The sequence below is a fragment of the Leptodactylus fuscus genome, chromosome 4 (genome assembly GCF_031893055.1).
Source record: "Leptodactylus fuscus isolate aLepFus1 chromosome 4, aLepFus1.hap2, whole genome shotgun sequence".
NCBI classification, from domain to species: Eukaryota; Metazoa; Chordata; class Amphibia; order Anura; family Leptodactylidae; genus Leptodactylus; species Leptodactylus fuscus.
In genome coordinates this window covers 141588133-141615240 of record NC_134268.1, presented here as the reverse complement: position 1 = coordinate 141615240, position 27108 = coordinate 141588133, and the positions used below count along the sequence as shown (strand labels likewise).

The following is a 27108-nucleotide window of genomic DNA, read 5'->3' as shown; positions in this document are numbered from 1 at the left end:
GTTTTTATGTTTGTCATTTTCCCTGGACATAATACTGTATGGAGAGGTTGCTATGGGACCATATACTGTGTGGAGGGGCCACTATGTGACATAAAACTGTGTGCAGGGGTCACTGTGGAACATAATACTGTGTGGAGGGGTCACTGTAGGACATAAAACTGTGTGCAGGGGCCACTGTGGGACAAAATACTGTGTGCAGGGGACACTGTGGAACATAATACTGTGTGCAGGGGCCACTATGGGACATTATGCTGTCTGGAGAGGCCACTATGAGTCATAATACTGTGTTGAGGAGCCACTATGGACATTATACTGTGTGAAGCTCACTATGGAGCATAATAGTGTGTGAGCGCTATACTGGGTGGGCGCCCCAAGTCAAAAGTTGGCTGGGGGGCCCAGTCTTTGCTAGCTAGCTCCTGCCATGTGCATAAAATTAGCAATTTCTAATCTTGAGAACATGACCAGAATAATATACAAGTTCACTACTTGTGAGTCTTTTACTTTGCTTGATATAAATATATGTGCATAAATATTTTTTTTACTTTTCTATCAGTATGAATGTTCTGATGGAGCAGATCAAGTGTCAACTCCCCCAGAATTTACAGTATCTTCACATCTTTCTAAACCCACACATTTGAAGTGATTCAGACATGGCAAGTCTGACAGTATGCACTGTGTGAGCACAAATGGCTCTGGAAAAAATAAAATAAAGCAAGGTAACATGAATATAGGGTAGATGAGGCGTTTAACTGCTTCTAAAATCTGCAACCCATAATAATGGCTAGCAACCTTTTTCCAGTTAATGCCCCACTCTAATATCCCCTTATTTTATTACTCACTAGGATCAAAGCTAAGCTCTTTCACCAGAGAAAAACATGTAGTCTAATAACCATCTCCTAAAAATGTATACATACAGATCTGTAGATCAATGACCATCCTGTCCTGTCCCAGCATGCTTCCACTCAATAGTTGACAGGATGCCATCAAAATAATATGAAGGTGAGTTGCTCCTGCTTGGCCTCAGTGGATTCACGATGTGAGCAGGCCCGACACCAGGGGCAGCAGCACATTGAAAAAGGAGAGTTTGTCGTGATGCCATTTGGGGTTTTGGCTTGGAGTGCAGCTGGGCACTGTAGACAGGGCCTCTGGGAATAGGTGGTGACTGAGTGCCAGATGTTATACCCTCCCCCCCAACAAGAGCAGGTCCCAGGGCCAGATGATATAGGTGAGGAAGGGGTGATTTCCAGGAGGCATAACAGAGGAGGGATGATCAATGAAAGAATACAGTCCAAACAGGGTTTAACCAAACACTTATGGTTTACTTCTGTAGTCAGCAGGAGATAACATATGTTACAGGAGAATTCACCCTGCTCCAGTATAGTGAGATGCCAGTTGTTATGGTCAGCAGGGTTTATTTAAAAAAAAACAAAACTAAAGAAATAAAAACCCTTCAGAGCCCTACTGGACTCTGAACTGCTGAAACACCCTGGTGTGAACATGGACTGGTAGTTAGTGTCACTGCCAGATAACTACTCTAACCTGGTGTGCTCTGTTAAAATCAAAGAGTATACCAGAGCAGCTCAGAGCAGCCGCTACAACAAACAAAAATGTCTAGCCAGACCAATACTAAGTGTGTGCTACCAGTGAATTAGAACAAGGCAGCTTACTACCCAACTAACAGTGGCTTAACTGACTCAGGGGTAATTACTATGTAAGGCCAACTAAATATTTGTTCACACTGGAACCCAAGCACACACACACATATCAGAAATGAGGTGTCCAGACCAGCCTCCTTGAATAGGAAAGGGGCGGTCCCAAGCAAACAGCCCAGATGCCCACACCGAGCGTACACTGGCCGACACCCTAGTCAGTCAGACAACCGGACATGCCCAGCTGCTGCAAGGAAAGTTAACACTTGCAAGTAGGACAGAATCAGCGGAACAGACTGCGGCCCTAATACCAGGACCGCACTTGTCGCACAGTCCTAACACCAGTCTTCCCTTTTACCACTAGTAGGATTCAGTTAAGATTTAAAACAAATGCTTAAAAATACCATTCCTACTACCTGCACCCACCACAAGGTATTTTATTGTTGACTACAAATATGATGAAGGTGAAAGTGTAAACTAACAGTTTGTGATATGTTAAAAGCAATGTAACGGTGTTGTCCGCACACTCACGCACTGTACATTTCATGTAATTCTGGTGTTAAACATTTTATTTCCTAAAATAAGTCTGTAATGTCAGACCTGTTTAGAAATGCTAATGCATTTTTGCACCTAATGAACACACATCTTATTTTGTTTTGCTCCAGATACCGATATTTAAAGATGGAGTAGATAATTTTGTTGCCTTGTACAAATTTGTGCCACAAGAAAATGAAGACTTAGCAATGAGGTAAATTACTTTTATTCTCAATTTCAGAAGAGCCCTGTAAATGTGATTAGAAAAGTACTGTAGGCTTCATGCATTGTGTAAGTTTATTATTTCTTTGTTTTACGGTTCAATACATCAAATGTATTTTGTACATTGCCTATTATATTATAATTAAAAACCTACTTCCGCAGTTTTCCAAGTACCATCTTATGTGTTTGACTGTTCCGCTTTAGCAATGCATTGGTATCCTGGCACTAGTTACTTGTTTATCACTGATTTTGCTATATGCTACTTTGCCGCACCTCTGTGACTTGATTTTCTTGGCGCCAGTGAACCTTGCAGGTGCAGATGAGTGATCTATTGCAGAACACTAAATGAAATCTGCCATCTGAAATGTTTGCGCAGTTTATTCATGGCACAAATGTTACAACCGTGACAGATAAACAACTTCCAAGTAGACAGTGCTGAAAACTCATTTACCATACAACAGCTGAGGCTATTCATCACAAGGCAACTTTAAGATATAGGCAACAATAGAAGCATTATTATGTAAAGTGGCTATAGAGTAACTTGTCATTAAAACACATTCTGAAACAAAAGGAATATTTGTTATGAAAAATGGTTGTCTTCATATTCCTGTTTGCATGTCATTTCACAATTATGTTGTGTTACATGCTATTGTTTTAGACAAAACTGGGATTTGATCAAAAGAAATACTGTAGGTGAAGAAATCAAAAGCAATAGGTGAAGCAAAGTTCACATCATAGGATTAGATCGTAGCATGACTAAGACTTTCTTTACATGTTCAAATTGGAATCCCTTAGGGTCCATTCACACAGAGGAAAATGGTGAGGAATTTGGTGTGGAATTTCAGCACTGAAAAAAAGCCTCTGCTAGCAGAAAAAGGAACCCATTGAAGTCAATGGAAGGCTTTTTTTCAGCACTGTAATTGCACACCATTTTCCTCCGTGTGAATGGACCCTTAGGTTTTCATCAGGGTTTATCTAAAAGAATAGTTCCATCTTTAATGTTATTCTTGCCATGAAAATAGTAGAAATTCAACGGCCCTCATTATAAAGCAGTGATGTGTCCATCAAGATTTGTAAGGACTCAGGATTCATTTGAAAGGGCATCCGACATAAATGCCAGGGCTCCATTAACAATGAAATTCATGACACTATTGTGATCAAAGGTCATAATAGACTCCCTTTAAGCAAAGGAGATTGTTCACTTTTCCAACAACTAATGGCGCTAAGTTTGAGAGATACTTTTACAATGAGAGATGCTGCTTAAAATGGATTAGTGTTTTTTTTTTTTTCCTTTTATAATACATTTTATTAATTAGAAAAAAAATCTGAAAATTTATATGAAAGAAAAACTACTTATACAGCCAGTATAAGACATACTTGTCTCCCCAAACCCATCCTCTGAGTCATATGAGAGAGAAAACAGAAAAGAAAAAAGGAAGGAGGGAGGGATAGCAAGAGGCTATTTTTAATTTGTACAAAAGAATCCATCTATTGTTAGCTGAATAATTAGTCTTTTCACAAATTATATTATTAAGGCATGAGGTTTATGTATCAACTGAAGGTTTACTATTAGTAATTCAAAGATGTAAAATATCCTCATGAGCCACATATGGAGCTCATTGGCTGACATTTCATAAGCCATTCTGAGCCTTTTTAAAAAAATAAATAAATAAATTACTGACTCAACTACCCCTACCAAAGACAAAACAGAACAAAAGGGAGGAATATGCAAAATAATTAGGGATAGAATTTATATCTTTAATTAGAAAACATTAAAAGGTCATAGTAGAAGGTTTGTTACCAACAGACAAAGAAATGGGATACCGGACACACAGAGCATCCAAACATAGCAGGGTAAATGTTAATGTGAATTGGATATAGTCTGACCACCCCCAGAAGAAGGCACTTTCGCCATAACGCGCGTTGGGGATGGGTCCAGTCCCACCAGGTATCCTAGATACATTCCATCATGGGTATGTGTTCTCCTCTCTGCTAATAGTGGTATTTAGACTTTCTTCACACCGTACTTTGACTATGAGCCCCCTTTCCACTTGTGGTTTCTAGGTGTGCTTCATTACTCTTTATTATATCTACCTATACTAGAGAAACTCTTCTTATTGTCATTACTATTTATTTGCCACTACCATTACAGGTGCTTGTATGTACAGGCACTTATGAACATGTGTATTTGACCACCTATGTTATATGACAGTATACAATTTTGTGACTTGTATATATTGTTATACAGATTTTGGAGTCCACTATATTTTCTACTTATATACTCACCTTGATATCATTTTATATGTACATTACTGTTATTTTTTTATGAAATACACTATAATCCAAAGGCAAAAAACTAAAACTTAGCTTTTAATTTATATTTTTTAAAAAGTTAATCCCGAGTATAAAATATCAAAATAGATTTCCTAACACCCAACCAAAAAGCAAGGGAATATTAGCATATTTTTACTTCTATTCCTATTCATTATCTAGAACCCGCGTTCATTCCAGACTATTTATCTCAAAAGTATTGAAGTAGTCACGCTTGGCCCTTGAAATGATTGGTACAGGTGTATAACAATCCAAGTTAAAAATTGTTTCACCTCAGATCAATAATGAGTGACTGCATTGATGGGATTCAATTGAATTATCCCACTGCACTCTTAGATTACTGTAGTGTTTGTCAATGCTTTTTTGTATAAATAGCAGGAAAACTAATAGTATCCTCTAGGTCCCTGTTCACATATGAATACTTCCATTCATTAATTTGGGACTCTATCCCACTAGATTGCTGTAGCAATGTTCTCAGCACTTTCTTATATGTGTAAAACAGGAAATCCTATAATACCTCTAGGTCCCTGTTCACATATAAATACTCAAACTCAATTGCAGGTTTGATTTCAAATTCTGTCTCACTCTGTCTCAACGCGTTTCCCTCTCTAAAAAAGAGTTCATCAGGAGACCCAATACTAAATTCTGAAAGTTGTTTCACAAATATACAAATAGTCTGCCCCTTTAAGTCAATGCTATGGCAGCGCAGCCCTTCCAAGCCTAGTATCCTCTATCATTGACCTGTAAGGGGCTTTCATCTTCTTACCCGTGCCTACCATCAAGGCACGGGGAACGGCAGTTTTCACTGCCCATCGTTATTATTTAGGAAGCACACTTTGATTTATTTTGGCAACCTTACAGGTCAATGATAGAGGATACTAGGCTTGGAAGGGCTGCGCTGCCATAGCATTGACTTAAAGGGGCAGATTATTTGTATATTTGTGAAACAACTTTCAGAATTTAGTATTGGGTCTCCTGATGAACTCTTTTTTAGAGAGGGAAACGCGTTGAGACAGAGTGAGACAGAATTTGAAATCAAACCTGCAATTGAGTTTGAGTATTTATATGTGAACAGGGACCTAGAGGTATTATAGGATTTCCTGTTTTACACATATAAGAAAGTGCTGAGAACATTGATTCGAGTATAGGCCGAGAGGGGCTTTTTCAGCACAAAAACTATGCTGAAAAACTCGGCTTATACTCGAGTATATACGGTATTTTGAGTATTCCTCCCTTTTGTTCTGTTTTGTCTATCTAGTTTGGCATAGGGATACATACAGACTCATACAAAGGGTTTGACTATATGTTTTGTACTTAGCCCTTATTACCTTGATGTCATGCTTATGGTATGTACCCCTACCAAAGTCATAGACTTTGATAAGAATCTTAACCAAAAAAGCTATACTCATTTATTTCACTGCCTCTCCAGTGGCATGGTTCACAGTCTTCCCCACATTTCTGGTCTCAGGATTGTACCAGACAAGATTACTGCGCCAAGTGATTGGCTGCAGCAGTCATATTAGTAAGCAAATATACACAAAAGGAGAGTACATCTTAAATTCTACTAATCAGTCACTTTATACACTTTTTTCTTTGTAGACCTGGAGATAGAATTACTATATTGGATGATTCAAATGAAGACTGGTGGAAGGTAAGATTAAATTTGACAAAATGACAGCATGTAATGTTTCTTGCATAATGACTGCTTCTCCTTCTATGAACCTAAAGCCATATATGAATTACTAAAACAAATGTGTCTATATTATAACAAAAAACATTACTAATGTAGATATGGGTCCCATTTTAAAAGCATGTATTTCAGTATATTGCAAAATGTATTCAATTTTATTACAGGGGATACTAAATTGATATTGTGAAAAGAGGTCATCAATATCATCAATATCTTTATCTTGGAAAACCCCTTTAAACCATTAGTGATCACCAATGCACCTTACTTCAATCAGTACTGTAATTAATCACAACATATGTACCTTTAAACCATTTAAATGGTGGGGGGGGGTATTGGTACTTTCACAAATAAGATTGCCACTGCTAGAAGCAAAAAAACATTAATTGCTTAAGCAAAAAAAAAAAAAAAACTCAAAAAACCCTCAAAAAGCGACATTAGTAGAAAATTTTTTAAAAATTTAACTCTTCATATGCAAAGACAAAAATTGAAATTGTGAAAACAAGCCGGTTATTAAGGAGTGAACATAATGCAATCAGCTCTGAAAAAAACAGATTGTCTAAAGCAGGCAAGCCCTTTGTAAAATACTTCCAGGGATAACCCAATTATATAACCCAATTGTGGTGTCAAGGGCAGCAAATCGAGAGCCCTATGTGCCAACTAACCAGCTTGACTTTGAGCCATCCCAAGGGTGTTATCTAAGTACCCTTCTTTGCTCTGTAAAACTCTCTAAGGAGGAGTTCACACGGAGTAACGTGCTCCGTGACCTGGCATGTATACGCCATGTGAGTTTTTGCGGGCTGTATACGCTCCCATTGATTTCAATGGGAGCGTGGATCGTAAACGCCGCGTTATTTTTCGGCTGTGATTTTGCGGCCGCAATATCACGACCGCAAAATAACGAGGCGTTTACGATCCATGCTCCCATTGAAATCAATGGGAGCATATACGGCCCGCAAAATCTCACACAGCGTATACGTGCCAGGTCACGCGGCACGTTACTCCATGTGAATGCACCCTAAGGCTGCCTTCACACGATGTAACGCTCCTCTCATTTTGTCCATTTTACACGTGTAAAAATATACGTGTAAAATGTAGTTAGCCATTGAGTTCAATGGCTTTTTTTTAACGCACGTATTTTTGCGCGTGTAATTTTGCGCGCGCAAAAATATGCACGTAAAAAACCAAAAAAAACATTGAACTCAATGGCTAACTGCATTTTACACGTGTATTTTTACACGTGTAAAATGGACAAAATGAGCAGAGCGTTACATTGTGTGAAGGCAGCCTAAAACATGGAAGACTCTGGTAAAAAGTGTTCCTTCTATTTGTACATCATAATAATGTAAATGTGAAGAAAAATCCAAATATGAAGAAAAATTGCATTGGAGCTAGGCCATCCATTAGGGTATCAAATATGCTCTATAATGTAGTGAAAAAAAACATAATATGTTATTATGGCTATACTAACAAACTAATATAATTCATATAACAAGATACAAAACAGTTAAAAAAAAAAAAAAAAAAAAAGTAAATCAGGGGAGATGACATGGCTTTTTAGACAGACAAATAACACCAGGATGCCTATTTAGGGGGCCATGAATATAATAGATGATAGCAGGTGTGGTCACAAAAATGATCACAATACAGTTCACTGGAATAAATATATCATGAGGTTCTCACTACACAGGATATAAGTAATAGTATTTAATATCACCAGATAATATCCTCAATATCTTACAGTCAGGGGCGTAACTACCGGGGAAGCAGCAGAGGCAAATGCCAGCCGCTACTGCTGCGTTTTTTTTTGTTTGTTTGTTTGTTTTAATAGGCCGTTACTGGCTGGAATTACTCCAGCCGGTAACGGGGCCTATATAGTTACCGATCCTGGCAGGGGATCGGTAAGTGACGGTGTGGGCCCCACAAGCACTATTATACTCATGGGTCTTTTTGGACCCCCGAGTATAACAATCGGAGGCCCGGGAGTGGTAAGATAACATAAAAAAACTGTGTTACTTACCTCTCCAGGCTCCGGGCAGGCTTCGGCCTACTTGCGTGACGTCATATGACCCGCGACGCAGGGCTCCGGTCACATGATGTCCCGGAAAATGGCCGACAGCGACAGAGAATGCAGACGAGTCAGGAAATAGGTAAGTAACAGTAGTTTGTTATGTTTGTATCCCTCTTGGTCTCCGATTATTATACTCTGGGGTCTGAAAAGACCCCAGAGTATAATAATTGTTCAGGCGTAGTTTTTTCAGCAAACTTAAAAACACACCTCCTTCACCCATCTGGCCCGCCCCTCCTTCACTGCCTCTCATATCTTGCCCCTGCAATGAATCTACATAGGAGGGAAGGAGGGGCAGGCCAGACAGTTGAAGGAGGTGTGTTTTTCTCGGCACAGCGCTGCTCTCCTTTTGCCATTCCCCAGGCTTTCAGGACGCCTCCAGTAATAGGATACAACAACCAGAGGGATGCGCTCTGATAGTCCTGGAGACTAGACCCGGCGTATAAGATGATTCCCGACTTTGGAGAAAATCTTCAGGGGATAAAAAGTCATCTTATATGCCGGAAAATAGCAGTGGCCTGCTAAGATTGTGATATACACTAATTTTTAGGACAAAGGGGTTGTTTGGGATAACTTGAAATCCCTACAGTAAAATCTAAGCACCCTTCCCCCTCCTATTTTCTAAATAGCATTATCAATCAAAAATATATAGTTGCCCATATACCTGGGGTGGTCATGTGATCTCCCTGGGTACATTTTCTGGTTATCTGGTGACGATCCATTTCCCCATTTTCGGAAATGGAGTGTCACTACTACACCCCCCTATCCATTCCACACTTCTTCTGGCAAGTTGGCTCCTCCTTCTGTAATGACTCTGCAGGGTGCATGCTCATCTCCTCTTCCCCAAGCACTATGCGCACTGCTGCCGATAATATACCTCTACCACGCATCCATGCATGCATAGTATAAGTGGATCATCGCTGGAGGTGAAGAGTAGGTAGGGAAGGGCAGGATAGCTAGAGAGACAGGAAAGGAGTGTATGGGAGGGAGAGAGAGGGAAAGAGGAAGGAGAGGGGGAGTAAAGAAGGAGGGGGCAATAAGGTGAAAGGGTTAGTGAGGAAGTTACATAGCAGGAAGCAGAAGCAAGGAAACAAAAGCAGGAGATACCAGCATCCCCCAGAAACACCCAGAAATCACTCAAAACACGCTTAAGGTATATGGGTGTATTTATTAACCCATTAATAGCACTAACAGACATTTAAAAAAAGAAAACATTTTTTTTTGCCTGGAAAACCCTTTTAAGAGAACAGCTTGGGCTCCCTGTCAACTACCATTTTTGATACAGTAACATACTGTATATTGGTTGCTGAGCTATATTTTCTGTCAGTGTGGCCGTTAAAGTTTCCTTTATTCCACTGCAATATATATTGTTTATATGGACATTATTGGCTAATAATTTAATTACTATCTATATTTTGTACTGTGGGATGTGGAGGATATTATCTGGTAATATTAAATATCATTACTTATATCCTGTGTTGTGAAACCTTTCAGACTCCAGAGTATAATAAGCAGAGACAGAGGGGAATACAAACATAAAAACCACTGTCACTTACCTATCCCTGGCTCCACTGCAGTCCTTGGTGGTGTCGGCCATCTTTAATGACGTACGGATGTCACATGACCCATGACCGTCCATAGACTATATACGTCCGGGAAGTGGTTGCCTTGTTCTGCTGGTACGTCCAATCAGAACACAGCTATTGCAAGAGATTGTGCTATTGCTCAAGCTGGGAGCTGGCTATAACTACAGCCGGAGCTCCCAGAGAGAAGACAGGGAAGGTTTATTCCCGTCCCTGCATTCTCGATCGCTGTGTATACAAAACATATTAACCACAGAATGGTTTAGAAATAGAAATACAATATAATTATGTAAAGCTTTTCCTCTTGTAAGTCCCAAATTATTTCTTAGAAAACTTATTTCTTCACAGGGTAAAATCCAGGACAGAATTGGTTTTTTCCCAGCTAATTTTGTACAAAAGATCCAAAGCAATGAGAAGCTTTTTCGTTGTATCAGAACGTTTATTGGATGCAAGGAACAAGGACAGATAACGCTTAAGGAAAATCAGGTAATGCGTTTCAGGTAATGCTGTAATTCCCATAAGCAAGGAGGCAGTACCACAGTGGTGGAGGTGGAGGCTGCAGAGTCAGAGTAGGCAACTTAATTCTGTCATATGTACAAAAGGCACAGTAATGTAACAAGGGGAGCTGAGCATCTATCTTAAATCCACTTATTTCTAAAGATTTATTTTGGAATGCTGCCTATTCTATTTTTATATATTTACATTGATTGTGTTTTGCGGATCATGGACATTCACGATCTTTACACAGTGCTGCTCTGGACTTATTTGTCTATAGTATCTATCTTTCTCACTGTCCATCTATTATGTATCACATAGCTATCGATCATCTTTCTATTTGTATTTTTAATCAATGATAATGATTATCAGTAACTAAAAATTCAAAACATGGATTGTTTTGCAAAAAAAGCATGCTTAAAAATGTGGTATCACCTTTTCAGAACCCAGAATATAATGATTGGAGATTCTGGGAGGTGATAAACCTAAAAACCACTGTTACTTACTAGAGATGAGCGAACACTAAAATGTTCGAGGTTCGAAATTCGATTCGAACAGCCGCTCACTGTTCGTATGTTCGAATGGGTTTCGAACCCCATTATAGTCTATGGGGAACATAAACTCGTTAAGGGGGAAACCCAAATTCGTGTCTGGAGGGTCACCAAGTCCACTATGACACCCCAGGAAATGATACCAACACCCTGGAATGACACTGGGACAGCAGGGGAAGCATGTCTGGGGGCATAAAAGTCACTTTATTTAATGGAAATCCCTGTCAGTTTGCGATTTTCGCAAGCTAACTTTTCCCCATAGAAATGCATTGGCCAGTGCTGATTGGCCAGAGTACGGAACTCGACCAATCAGCGCTGGCTCTGCTGGAGGAGGCGGAGTCTAAGATCGCTCCACACCAGTCTCCATTCAGGTCCGACCTTAGACTCCGCCTCCTCCGGCAGAGCCAGCGCTGATTGGCCGAAGGCTGGCCAATGCATTCCTATGCGAATGCAGAGACTTAGCAGTGCTGAGTCAGTTTTGCTCAACTACACATCTGATGCACACTCGGCACTGCTACATCAGATGTAGCAATCTGATGTAGCAGAGCCGAGGGTGCACTAGAACCCCTGTGCAAACTCAGTTCACGCTAATAGAATGCATTGGCCAGCGCTGATTGGCCAATGCATTCTATTAGCCCGATGAAGTAGAGCTGAATGTGTGTGCTAAGCACACACATTCAGCACTGCTTCATCACGCCAATACAATGCATTAGCCAGTGCTGATTGGCCAGAGTACGGAATTCGGCCAATCAGCGCTGGCCAATGCATTCTATTAGCCCGATGAAGTAGAGCTGAATGTGTGTGCTAAGCACACACATTCAGCACTGCTTCATCACGCCAATACAATGCATTAGCCAGTGCTGATTGGCCAGAGTACGGAATTCGGCCAATCAGCGCTGGCCAATGCATTCTATTAGCCCGATGAAGTAGAGCTGAATGTGTGTGCTAAGCACACACATTCAGCACTGCTTCATCACGCCAATACAATGCATTAGCCAGTGCTGATTGGCCAGAGTACGGAATTCGGCCAATCAGCGCTGGCTCTGCTGGAGGAGGCGGAGTCTAAGATCGCTCCACACCAGTCTCCATTCAGGTCCGACCTTAGACTCCGCCTCCTCCAGCAGAGCCAGCGCTGATTGGCCGAATTCCGTACTCTGGCCAATCAGCACTGGCTAATGCATTGTATTGGCGTGATGAAGCAGTGCTGAATGTGTGTGCTTAGCACACACATTCAGCTCTACTTCATCGGGCTAATAGAATGCATTGGGCAATCAGCGCTGGCCAATGCATTCTATTAGCTTGATGAAGCAGAGTGTGCACAAGGGTTCAAGCGCACCCTCGGCTCTGATGTAGCAGAGCCGAGGGTGCGCTTGAACCCTTGTGCAGCCTCGGCTCTGCTACATCAGAGCCGAGGGTGCGCTTGAACCCTTGTGCACACTCTGCTTCATCAAGCTAATAGAATGCATTGGCCAGCACTGATTGGCCAGAGTACGGAATTCGGCCAATCAGCGCTGGCCAATGCATCCCTATGGGAAAAAGTTTATCTCACAAAAATCACAATTACACACCCGATAGAGCCCCAAAAAGTTATTTTTAATAACATTCCCCCCCTAAATAAAGGTTATCCCTAGCTATCCCTGCCTGTACAGCTATCCCTGTCTCATAGTCACAAAGTTCACATTCTCATATGACCCGGATTTGAAATCCACTATTCGTCTAAAATGGAGGTCACCTGATTTCGGCAGCCAATGACTTTTTCCAATTTTTTTCAATGCCCCCGGTGTCGTAGTTCCTGTCCCACCTCCCCTGCGCTGTTATTGGTGCAAAAAAGGCGCCAGGGAAGGTGGGAGGGGAATAGAATTTTGGCGCACTTTACCACGCGGTGTTCGATTCGATTCGAACATGGCGAACACCCTGATATCCGATCGAACATGTGTTCGATAGAACACTGTTCGCTCATCTCTATTACTTACCTATCCCGGACTCCGGCGCTCTCCCTGCAGCTTTCAGCCATCTTCAATGTCAGGGCTGATGTCATATTTGCCAGAAAGGTGTTGTGATGCATAATGATGTCGGTCTGCCCCACGTGACATCTAGGATATTACTATAAAGGCCCGAAGCCTGCTAGTAGTAACACCAGATCCAGGAGAGGTGAGTAACAGTGTTTTTTTTATGTTTCTTCACCTTACCTGAGTCTCCGATTATTATATTCTGGGGTCCGAAAAGACCCCGGAGTATAATAATAGTGCTAGTTGTTGGGGTGTGTGGGCCTGCTCCTACTCACATCCGCTTCTGCTCTCCTTTTCTGCATCCTATACTAGAAGGGAAAAAGGGGAGTAGGAACGGGTGCAGAATACATTGAGTATACCAAATTTCATACTATCTGGCAGAACATTCTGGGAAATCAGTGCTGATGTCTTTTTCTTCATAAACTGTAAGCCTGGGTTGTACTCTGATGAATGACAAATTCTGTACCGTATTTTCTGGACTATAAGGTGCACATAAAATCCTACGATTTCCTCAGAAATCGAAAGTGCGCCTTATAGTCTGGTACGCCTTATATATGGATGGAAGCGGCGGCCGCCGGCAAAGTCTGCGTGCTGCTTCCATACATTGCAACGGTAACTTCTTACAATTGAAGTTAGAGATGAGCGCATACTATTTGAATAGCACATTCCCATTGCAATGTATGGAAGCGGCACGCAGACTTTGCCGGCGGCCACTGCTTAACTCCTCGCGTGCCGAGCGCTTCCATTCATTTCAATGGAAGCGTGCCATTGGAATGAATAGAAGCGGCTGGCACGCAGGAGGTGGAGCGGCCGCCGGCAAAGTCTGCGTGCCGCCGCTTTCAATCACATATAAGGCGCACCGGACAGCACTGCGCCTTATAGTCCGGTGCACCTTATATATGAACCTAGACAGGACTATAAGGCGCTCATGGGTAATGTGCCTTATAGTCCAGTGCGCCTTATAGTCCGCAAAATACTGTAAGCCTTTTGTAGTCAGTTATGCCTTAAATGATTGAGCTATATATATATATATATATATATATATATATATATATATATATATTTTCATGGTAATGTAGTCACATGAGGGCTCGTTCTTTGCAGAATTAAATGCATTTTTAATTACACCATTTGTGGGTGACTATAACTTATTAACAACATGTTGTAAACCTCTATCTGGAGCAGGGGTAAAAACAAACATATCAATTCTGGCACTGTTTTCTAATATTTATTAATTTATAACCCTTTTTTGGGTCGGTACAATTACAGTTATACCTACCGGTAATTTATAGTTTTTTTAGTGTTACTAATTTTGCAGAATAAAAACCCATTTGCGGAAAAAAATCTATTGTTTTTGAATGGTCATCCAGTATTTTTATTATTCTGTATAAGGAGAAGTTTGAAGTCTTATTTTTTGAACAATGCTTTAGATGGCATATATATATATATATATATATATATATATATATATATATATATATATATATGCATATTTTGCAATATTGCATATTTGGAAAGGCAAGATATCGATGTTAACCATGCGAGTTAAAACAATTTTTATACCAAATATGTAATTTTTTTTTCATTACATATAAATCCTTTTACATGAGAAAGGGGCATTAATCTCTTTTATTTTTTTTTTTAAACTTTTTCCACTTTTCTTTACTCTTTTTGTCCCACTTGAAGTCTTGAACCAATGATCTTCTAATTGTTGGTTCAGTAAAATATACTGCTGTAGTGATGTGTTGCAGTATATAAAGGATGTCAGCCTATGTAGGCACATAAGCTGGGAGCCTCTATAATTGATCCTGCCAGAGGTAGGATCACAACAGTAGGAATAAGAGGTAGATAAAGGGTCATTGATCAGATCCTGAACTGTCACAACGGATTGATATCCCCTGAAGGCAGTGCAGGTGGGGCAGCATGCTGTCAATTATGGGGCATCTCAGGAGTTAACACCAATGAAAGTGCAGTGCTCGAGCTTCAAGTTTGGGTCTGTATAATACTATCAATGTGATTTACTTTAAAATGCAAACATATTTTTCAAAATCTATAATTGGTTAAAATTGACTGTTATCCCAAATTATAGCATTGCCTGTTTAGAAAAATCACATACAGTAAGTGTCTGCTGTTTTTCCATTAACACATATTGTATTGAATATCACCATGGCTACTTGATACACATAGGAGAGAGTGTATGTGTTAATTTATCGCTGCATGAGCAAATGGATACTCAACATGATATCCTTTGCCTTTGAAAATAGAATTTCCTTACCTTTTATTGTGATTACTTCTAGTACTGTACATTACATCCTTATATTGACTCATATAGATTTTTAAGTGTAGCTTTTATAAACAGATTTTTGTAAAAAATAAAATAAAATAAAATGCACAATTCATTATTATTAGAGATGAGCGAACACTAAAATGTTCGAGGTTCGAAATTCGATTCGAACAGCCGCTCACTGTTCGAGTGTTTGAACGGGTTTCGAACCCCATTATAGTGGGGGAAACCCAAATCCATGTCTGGAGGGTCACCATGACCGCTATGACACCCCAGGAAATGATACCAACACCCTGGAATGACACTGGGACAGCAGGGGAAGCATGTCTGGGGGCATAAAAGTCACTTTATTTCATGGAAATCCCTGTCAGCTTGCGATTCTCGCAAGCTAACTTTTCCCCATAGGAATGCATTGGACAGCGCTGATTGGCCAGAGTACGGAATTCGACCAATCAGCGCTGGCTCTGCTGGGGGAGGCGGAGTCTAAGATCGCTCCACACCAGTCTCCATTCAGGTCCGACCTTAGACTCTGCCTCCTCCGGCAGAGCCAGCGCTGATTGGCCGAAGGCTGGCCAATGCATTCCTATGGGAATGCAGAGACTTAGCAGTGCTGAGCCAGTTCTGCTCAACTACACCGTGTGCCGAGTGTGCACACTCGGCTCTGCTACATCTGATGTAGCAGAGCCTGATACTGCAGAGACTTAGCAGTGCTGAGCCAGTTCTGCTCAACTACACCGTGTGCCGGTCAGACCATCTGATATAGCAGAGCCGAGTGTGCACACTCGGCTCTGCTACATCTGATGGGCTGATCGGCACACGGTGTAGTTGAGCAAAACTTGCTCAGCACTGCTAAGTCTCTGCAGTAGCAGGCTCTGCTACATCAGATGTAGCAGAGCCGAGTGTGCGCACTCGGCTCTGCTATATCAGATGGGCTGACCGGCACACGGTGTAGTTGAGCAGAACTGGCTCAGCACTGCTAAGTCTCTGCATTCCCATAGGAATGCATTGGCCAGCCTTCGGCCAATCAGCGCTGGCTCTGCCGGACCTGAATGGAGACTGGTGTGGAGCGATCTTAGACTCCACCTCCTCCAGCAGAGCCAGCGCTGATTGGTCGAGTTCCGTACTCTGGCCAATCAGCACTGTCCAATGCATTCCTATGGGAAAAAGTTTATATCACAAAAATCACAATTACACACCCGATAGAGCCCCAAAAAGTTATTTTTAATAACATTCCTACCTAAATAAAGGTTATCCCTAGCTATCCCTGCCTGTACAGCTATCCCTGTCTCTTAGTCACAAAGTTCACATTCTCATATGACCCGGATTTGAAATCCACTATTCGTCTAAAATGGAGGTCACCTGATTTCGGCAGCCAATGACTTTTTCCGATTTTTTTCGATGCCTCCGGTGTCGTAGTTCCTGTCCCACCTCCCCTGCGCTGTTATCGGTGCAAAAAAAAGCGCCAGGGAAGGTGGGAGGGGAATCGAATTTTTTTGGAGTTTGCCACGTGATGTTCGATTCGAATCGAACACATAGAACAGCCTGATATCCGATCGAACATGTGTTCGATAGAACACTGTTCGCTCATCTCTAATTATTATGCTGTTATATCTCATAGAACTGTAATAACAATATGGTAACTGGTTACCATTATCTCTCGGCAATCTCTTGGCTCCACAACTGACCACTGTCAGAACTGAATTCATAGTTTTAGTTTACATGAGTTAATGGACCACGATACAGTTTTAAGAGAAGATGCTCTACAATTATTTTAGATGGATTACAAGTATTTGCTTGTCAGGGGAGACAATAGGAACTCTTTAGGGTAGTTTCACAGTATGCTGTTGGTGTTTAGGCAAAACTTTTAACAGCATTTTATTTAACCTAGAAAAATGGCACTAAAACTGCTGTTGTCTAATGTTATAGGTTATTCAATAAGCAATTGTCAATTGCCTTACATACACTGCATTTTTAATTGTCGGCATTATCTGGCATTTTTCTAATTTTATTTCAGACTGTAGCATACTCTGTGTCTGCCATTTTTTCAGAAATTCTCCTATAGATGTCATTACAGCAAAAAAACTGTAAAAAAAGGTATGTCCACAAGAAGCACAAGATAAAAAGAACACTTCAAAACACCCCAAAAAAACTGCAAACCAAGACAGGCATTTTAATTTATTTATTTTTTAACATATGCCAGAATAAACCTATATGTGATAGAAGTCTTAAAGGGGTTGCCCAGTTTTACAAAATAAAACTTATTGTTTATATAAAGTTATACATTCATACAGTGGAATTTTTAGAAGTTAAATTTCTTATTGGAAAGTGGCTCACTATAGCTGTACATATGGCTGATTTTTAAGGTTTTGCCAAATTGTGAAAAATTGCCTTTGTCAGTTTCTTTCCTGTTACATATATTTAAGCATTTCTGAAAATGTAAACTCACATTCTGATTCATATTTCAGTCTGATATGGAAGTCCGTGACTCTGTATAAGTAATTTTGAGTGGCATTGAAACATCAGAGCAGATTTAAATTTTTCTATCAAAGCTATCAGTATTAGAGATGAGCGAGTAGTACTCGATCGAGTAGGTATTCGATCGAATACTATGGTATTCGAAATACTCGTACTCGATCAAGTACCACTCGCTATTCGAATGTAAAAGTTCAATGCAGATCCAGCATTGATTGGCCGAATGCTATACAGTCGGCCAATCAACGCTGGTTCTTCTCCTACCATTAGAAGTCTTCTCCGTGCAGCTTCCCCGCGGCGTCTTCCGGCTCTGAATTCACTCTGCCAGGCATCGGGCCTGGGCAGAGCCGACTGTGCATGTCCACTTGTAGTGCGGGCATGCGCAGTCGGCTCTGCCCAGGCCCGATGCCTGGCAGAGTGAATTCAGAGCCGGAAGATGCCGCGGGGACGCTGCATGGAGAAGACTTCTCGGAGGATCCAGCCCGACCCTCACTCGTGGACTTGGTAAGTATAATTTGATCGAATGTTGCCTACCCCTGAAACGAGCATTCCCCCCCCCATAGAGTATAATAGGGTTCGAAATTCGATTCGAGTAGTCGAATATTGAGGGGCTATTTGAAACAAATATCGAACCTCGAACATTTTACTGTTCGCTCATCTATAATCAGTATTGATACTGCTAGGAAGGCTGTGGAGCTGGTAGAATATGGAGAGTATAATATGTATTCACTATATTCATACATAGATCAAATTAAACTCATCTTTAATTGTTGTTTTATTTTAAATAAGTATTATCAATGATAAAAGGCTCTAATTTAAGATTAACTTTTTTTCAGATATGTTCCAGTTCTGAGAAGGAAAACAATGGTTTTCTTAAAGTCACCAGTGGGAAGAAAAAAGGATTTGTACCCGCTGATATTTTGGAAAATATCTGACTCTAGGATTTGGATGTTGTCAGTATTGAAGCTTCTGGAAACAAGTGTGTGCATCATGCTGTGTCATGTGATTTGGACGGGATCGCACGAACCAATGAATTGAATGGATAGAATGGATACACTGCTGTAAGAGATCTGCAACAGGAGACTTGGACTGTTATACCATGGAAAAGACTCAACAAATATCTTTTTACAAAAGAAAACAAGCTTTTAAGATCTCCAAGGCTGGAAACTAGTAAATGCTGCAATGGTATTCATGAACTTTAGTAATGAAGTTATAGCCTCTGTCTATGTCTTAAAAACTGGTGATTTGTTTTTGTGGGTTTTTTTACATCAGGGTTCAACGAGTAGTAAACTGGGTATGTTGTTGCCTTTACTGGGACAAACAGGTTTCCATAGTTGACTCTTTTTGTAACATTGGGATAATGACCTTACCTCCCTATGAGAAGAATACTAGACTGCTTTATAGGGCAAAAACTGTGCCTGCAACAATTCTTGGTTAGCGATGTGTCATTTTCAGTAACACACTACTCTTTTATATTTCTAAAGGCGTTAAAGAAAATTAATAACAATGGACAACTCTTTATCTTTTCTACCACTTTCCTTCCATTGCATTTGCTATTCAGTAGTCAATGGTACTTTTGTTTGCACAATTATTAATTTATTGAATAATAGTAAATTATTTTCAAGTATTATCATTAAAATTACAGTAGTTATCATTTTGAATTATATTTTGACATAATTAAAATAGGTATAATATAAATGAGGTTGATTTTGGAATGCTGTCTGTTTATTTGAGATTTATATTATGTCTTATGTAAGTTTTATTGCAGTTAAATGTATACCAAGAATAACCTTCTGTACGGAAATCAGTTTGCAAAAATATCCAGGTATTGATGTACATATAAGGTAAATGATTATTTTTTTTTAAGCTTCAGTATCCAATTTAAGGTTAAGATTGCGTGTAGCTAGCCACAGCCAAAAAGCGATGCGGGAAAAACCGTGCCGGGAATGCGTTGCGTTTTTTCCTGCAGCACTTTTTACAGAAAGTCCACAGAGTTTTCCACTGCAGAATTTTTCCTTCAATTATACCAATACAGAAAACGCCAGTGTTTCTGTAGGTCTAGCTGACATGCTGCGATTTCTCAAAAATGCAATGGTTTTGAAATTGCCCCATGTCAACTGTGGACATTTTTCTGCAATGTGTGGATGGGATTAGTCAGAATCCCATCCATATTGAAGGTACATTGCGACAAAAACCGTAGCATATCCGTGGCGTCGAAATCATGGCCTTTACGCTACATGGGGCCCCCTGGCCTGAGGTGGTTTTCCCATTCATAACATGTACACAAACTCAAAGGATTGCCTGATTGCTTGTGATCTGACTTCTGAGAATCCAGCACTCAGGAGAATAAGAGAACCAATATTGTATGAGAACCATTGTGTGGTCACAGAGCCAATCACTTCTATGGAATTCCTGTGATGGGATATCAGGCACTCCCATAGAAGTGAATGGAGCAGTGCCATACATGAGCGTTACTGCTCTGTTCACACAGAGCACTCAGAGCAGCTTGTGGGCTCTCCTTCTGGAACTCCCCAGTGAACAATTATTACCTATCCTGTGGATAAGTATAAGTGTTAATGAAAGAAACACCCAAAATTTACAAAATTGCACATATAAAATTAACATCAAAATTTGAGTTTATATAAGGTATTTTTTTGTTAATTTCTTAGTATGATCTATGGAGTGAATATCAGTGAGGTGTTCCCATATTAGCCATTTAGGGCATATCTACAGGATATACCATAAATTTCTAAAGGCTTTTAAGGTCCCAGAATTGGCCACTGGTTACCACATTTAGAAGGAGAATAAATGAAAAAATGGCTGGGTATGTGCACTGCTATGGAGCTCACCGAAACACCTGAGCAGTTTATTCCTATAGAAGTGAATGGAGTAACGCATAGAAACAACAAGACAGGACTGGAATCAGGAGGCTGCTGTTCAGGTAATAGGTGTGAGTCCAGCATCTGTCAGTCTATTTTTGCATATCTAGGGCATTATGACATAATTGTCTAAGATGCCATTATCTATAAATTAGGTACAATATTCCATCCTAAAATATACATAAACAAAGGCAATAGTCACAGCATACTATACAATGCAGATTACCAGCTATCTGTTTCCAATGTAACCAGAAAAAACTTCAGTACAGAAATGTATTGTATACAGAAAAGATCTGGAATACCGTACAGAAAAGAACAGAATTTGTAAAGTACTGCTATAAAATTCATGTTTCTATTCTGTTACAACAAATTTACTAAAATAATATTTTATCATTTGAGGTAAATATTTCATGGCTAAGTTGCCCAGAATATTTACATTTTTCCAATATTTCAGTAATACACAGTAATAGTGATATTATAACACACTACAATTTCTTTATTGAGGTATCAATGGGACCTGACATGCCCCAGATTATCAGATATACAGTAATACCTTGCATTATCAAATGACCATTGTAAAGAATGTAAAACTTACTTGTAAAGGTAGAGAGTAAAATCTGCTTCTGTATGGCCTCATTCAGGCAGGCCGGGGTGTACATTTTATTTAATTATTTCTATCCTGGGTGTAACACATATACTGTTCACGTTTTAGTAAACGAAGCAGCATCTTCTGATCTGTAGATTTTCTCATTGATTCTCTCAGCTCAGTCTTATTTTTCTGTCATTTCCAGATCCCACAATACATTGTAGTTCAGTGAAGGAAATAAGCCTACATGCTGAAATCAGATTAAGGCTGAGGTCCTGCGTTGCGGAAACGCAACTTTTTTGGTTGCAGATTTTGTTGTGGTTTTTAGAGCCAAAGCCAGGAGTGGATTGAGAAGAAGGGAGAAGTATAAGAACTTTATATATATCTCCCATTCCTCTTGTAGCCATTCTTGGCTTTGGCTCGAAAAGAAATGCAACAAAATCTGCAACAAAAAAAGCTGCATTTCTGCAATGTGCGGCCTCAGCCTTAAAGAATCTAGTGGGTGCTTGGAAGCAGAGCATCACATCAATGGCAATAATTATTACTGTATTAAAACATAGTAACCTGACTTCCCACATTAAATTATTGTCAGATATGAGCTATGTCACTTTTCTGTCTTATATTTTGCATTAATTGGCTGAAGAACAATATATTTGTTTATAATTTATACTGTAATCCTGTGTCCCTATTTATCTATTGTAAGCTTGACCTATTTATTGGATGTGTGTTTACATAATATTTGTTTCACATCTCTTTATTTTTTTACCGTTATACCAAAAAAAAATGATTTATCTAAGGGTTTTTACTTTTCTATTCATGTTCTTGTCTCTTCTACAGTACCAGCCTATATTACTTCTGTTTGGCAAATTATTTTTATCTCTTTATTCTGAAATGTAACATATCTAATCAATAGATATGGCTGTCTTAACAATAATGAATAAAGCTTGTACATCACTAAAAGTTTACAAAACATGATCCATATTCAAGGGGAACTGAAATCATATCACTGTATTCCTTGAATATCCCTCATCTGAAGTTTTCAGATGCCCATTTTCCTCTATAGAGTTTATTTGTTTTGTGCAACTCTGGAAATTTTTTGTTTGTTTTAGTTTTTCCACTGTGCAGAATTCTGCTTGGCCCTGTATCCTTCTCTTTACTTCATCTAAAATAATACTTGATATTTTTTTAAACAACTAAACCTACATTCATATCTTTCAAATAATTTTGACATATCCAGAATAAATGCCATAAATGTCTAATATATGCAGGTCCTCTTATACCTCAGACCCACACCTACCTGTCTCATGATTTCTGCAAATTAAGAGTTCACTTTGTATGTTCAGCTTTCTTCATTCACTTTCTTTCTGTTCGAGGATTCCGTTCCCCATTTTACTTGAAAAAATGTGGATAGAAAAGTCCTGCAAGCAGTGTTTTTCAGGCGGAAACTGGGTGGAAACCCAGTCAACCCATTACAGTCTATGTGGTCCGCAGGTTTCCATGAGTAAACGCTTTTTAAGCGGATTGCTTTCAGTTTTTCAAGTCCCCATCAGGACCAGAAGGACAGAAACCCGAACGCAGGTGTGAACATAGCTTCACTACATTATGAGAATTTCGTTTGCGACTATTAGTAAGTCACACATGGTACATTTTATATACAGGAGAATGGAATTAGAAGTAGCTCTTAGTGTAGTGCAGGGGTGCTCACACTTTTTCAGCATGTGAGCTACTTTATAAACTGACCAAGGCAAAAGATCTACTACCCACTTCTTGTGGGCGGGGCCGGGTATGTGGGCGGGTGTGGGCAGAGCGTGAGAGCAGGAGACAGCGGCGTTCTGTGGCCGCCCAGGGATCCCCGGTGTCTGTTTGTTCACAGCGCAGACTGAGAGTTATCTCTGGACACTGTCCGTAGATGACTCTCAGCCTGCGCTGTGAACAAGCAGCACCCCGGCCCCCTCCATCCCTTAATGCGGGGAGCACATCATCCCCCAGAGCTGCTGCTGCCCGGCCTGCAAGTGTCTGGAGTGCTTGTTCACAGCGCAGGCTGAGAGTCGACTCTCAGCCTGCAATGTGAACAAGCTGACACCGGGGATCCCTAGCTGCATCCTGTGATCGACCCATTTGTCCTTTGCGATCGACCGGTAGATCGCAATTGACGTATTGGGCACCCCTGGTGTAGTGCAATGCATCGTGGTAGTTGTAGGATAAAAGAACAGGTAGCTACTAGAGATGAGTCAGTACTATTCAAAACGGTAGTTTCAAATAGCACGCTTCCAAAGGAATGAATGGATGCAGCCGGCCTGCTGGTTAACCCCCTGCGTGCCAGCCACTCCCATTCATTCCTATGGGAGCGTGCTATTCGAAACTACCGTTTCGAATAGTACTCACTCATCTCTAGTAGCTAACAATATAAACAAATGCAGAAGTTCCCAGAGAAACCCAGAAATCACTCAAAATACTGCTAATGGTTGAGTGCACATATTAACCTATAAACAGCATTAACTGACCTTTTTTTAAAAAATTTATATATATATATTTTTGCCTGGAAAACCCGTTTAATGCTAGTAAACTTTAAATGGGCTTTATAATACTTAACAATTGATCCTTAGATCAGGCCATCAGTATCAGACCAGTGGGTAACTACTGGCACTCGTGAAAATTAGCTAAACAACGTCAACATTTTTCTAGGAGGTTTGTAATGACCATCACATGAGTATGTTCACATGTCCAGTTTTTTATTTTATGTTTTAATGGATCATCAAGAAATAGAATATATCTTATTTTTTGTCAATTTTCACAAATCCCTCAATAAACTCAAGTCTGAGGGGATATCGTCACTCCATAAGGAGAGAACCACCATTTAGGTGTGTGGAGTCTGATTAAGCCATGAGCGCTCCACTGTGCAAAGGAACATGGGAAAAATATGCAAATCTGACTTCCATGATGTAACTAGGATGCCAGTGCCTCAAGTATGCACACCAATAGAGGACGCTGACTGAGAATGTGCAAGTCTATCTTCCATGATGTAATTAGGAAGACAGAGTCTCAGTCAAACAAACCTATAGAGGGCGCTCCCTTTAACATCATGCCGACCTTCTCGAGACCATTGTTTGCAATGATGTTGGGATTATACCAGACACAGTCTCTCAGCCAAGGACAGCTGTTTTGATGTATTTTCATCTCATCAGCTTGGCGCAGAGAGGACTGATCTGGCAGAGATGAGAAGCTTAGACAGGGTTGAGTCTATGAGGGATGCGTCAAAAGGAATGGCATATAAATACAAAACAGTTGTGGAAAAAACAAACAAAAAGCAAATATATCCATCACATTATTTGTGTCTGTTGTAGCATCTAAAACAAAACTGCATCCAAAGGCTACATCTGACATCTGTGAAGTTTCTGTTGGAGACTCCATCACAAGGTCTGCCTAAAATCGGACTTTTTCCTCCTCTAATTTCAGTTTTGAAACTATGGACACCCGGCAAACTCCTGACAGGCTCCGTGTGTAACCACTATTTCAGTGGTCCGATTGTCTGTTGTTCTGATCCTCCAACAAACCAGAACAATGAAAAGGAAACAGTAATGAGAACCTAGCTTAAATACAAAAAAGAAAGACTTTATTTAAATGTGATAAGGTTTTTCTAATGCAATAAAACATTATTGAATTAAACTAAAGCCTATTTCACAGAAAACTTTTGTTTTATGCATTATTTTTATCTAGAAATCACCTTTGACCCAAAAATAGGAAAATTACATTACTCGCTTTTAGCAAGACTTACTTTGACAAGCTCCTCGGTAGTGGTTTGTGTCTCTTTGATAGACCATGGCAAGTAACCGCCACGTGTTATTATGAAATTGTGATGCTTTCCGCATCAGTTGTCTACTAATGTAATATTTTACTAACATGAATGAGCAGTAATCTAGTTAAGCCAGTGAAAACAAGTAATTGAGCCTTCTAGCATTTTCTGACCTTTTTTTATCACATGCTGATGACAGAGGAGTTATTGAAAATTGCAGACTTGTTTTATATTATATGAGAATTTCCCACTCAACATAACGGGTCAATATGAACTACCTTAAATCTAGTACAGCTAAAATGCTATTTGCCAGTTACCTCTCATGTGTTTTACGGAAAACAGAACTTTATAAGCCATTTTCTGTAGCCTGAGTGTCTGCTAGGCTTCCTGCCTGTAATCCATTATTCAGAAGAAAAATATTAATGTGCACAGATATTGCTTAAAAGGACTGTCTTGGACCAGAAGATAATTGATACTGATAATGATGATACACAGGATAGGTCATCAGTTTGACACCCAGATCCCACACCAATCGCTGATGCGGCCATCCAAAGCTGTATATACGGTCCTATTCAAGGGATTAAGAGTGAGGCTACTGTACAGTTTTCCTGTCTTTCAGCAGATCAGTGCAAGGCCAGGGTGTTGAAACCCAACCCATCTGATACTGATCACCTATCCTATGGATTGGTGATCAGTATCAATCATCTTCAGGTCCTGGACAACCACATTAAGGCAGAGCCAGAATTGGAATATGAGTGTTCCGATTCTCCTACATTGGAACACTTAGGCCATTTGCCTACCGTAGTGCAACCCGCCTGCCATGAATTAAAAGCACGGGCTGCACATGGGGGACACGGGGACACGTGCATATCACATTGAAAGCAATAGGGAAAAAAGCCTCCCATTGATTTGCCAGCACCCATAGAAATCAATGGGATCTGTTTTTTACGCGCTCATTCTTAATGAGCTTTACGTTCAGAATGAGCGTAGCGTAACTCCGTGTGCAGGCTCCCTTAACCCCTTCCCGACATGCGCCGTAATAGTACGGCGCTGCAGGGAAGGGCTTCCCGCAAACCGCTGTACTATTACTGCGGATGCATGGTGCGCACACAGAAACTGTGTGCGCACCATGCACTGCGGGTGTCAGCCGTAATACACGGCTGACAATGCCCCGTAACACCCGCGGTCGAAACCGGGTCCGATCGCGGGTGTTAACCCCTGAGATGCCGGCGGTCAACATGACCACCGGCACCTCCGGGGTTTCAACATAATATGGAGGCGATCGGCACCCCCCGCGCCGGTTTCGGGGGGTGCCGGTGTTCGTAGGGGGCAGCCCGGGGTCTGATCAGTGACCCCGAGTCTGCCCCTTCACTTACCCCTCCTCGCGCCTGGCTGATCCTGCCGTAAATGAAGCTGTCAGCCTGTGCGTCCACACAGGCTGACACCTTCCTGTGCTCTGCAAGACACATGTAACACGTGTATTGCAGTGTATATGTATTGAAGCAGTGATCAGCCGATCACTGCTTCAATCCCCCATGGGGACAGAAAAAAAAAAATGAAAAAAAAGTAAAAATAAAAAAGTTTAAAATAAATTAGAAATAAATAAAGCCCCAAAAATCCCTTTTTCCCCATATAAAATGTTTTATTATGTAAAATAAAGAAAAAGAGAAAAAAACATTACATATTTGGTATCGCCGCGTCCCTAATAACCTGAACAATAAAATTAAAACATTATTTAACCCGAACGGCGAACAGCGTAAAAAAAAAACGTAGAAAACCGCACAAAATAATGATTATTCACCACCTTTCCCTTACAAAATGTTCAATAAAAAGTAATCAAATGGTTAGATGAAAACCAAAATTATACCAATAAAAAGAAGAGGTCTTCCCGCAAAAAATAAGCCCTCAACCAGCTCTGTCTAGCGAAAAATAAAAATGTTATGCCTTTCAGAAGATGGCGATGCA

General features: G+C 40.4%; 1 protein-coding gene across 1 annotated transcript in view; it reads left to right on the top strand.

The window, feature by feature from the left end:
- Positions 1–18909, top strand: part of STAC (SH3 and cysteine rich domain) — a 181295-nt gene extending 162386 nt beyond the window's left edge. Inside the window, exons 8-11 of the mRNA XM_075271149.1 lie at positions 2315–2397; positions 6336–6387; positions 10423–10560; positions 18722–18909. Coding sequence (XP_075127250.1) covers positions 2315–2397; positions 6336–6387; positions 10423–10560; positions 18722–18820 — 372 coding nt within the window. The 3' untranslated portion in view covers positions 18821–18909. The remainder of the gene's footprint in view (positions 1–2314; positions 2398–6335; positions 6388–10422; positions 10561–18721) is intronic.
- Positions 18910–27108: the final 8199 nt, after the last annotated feature.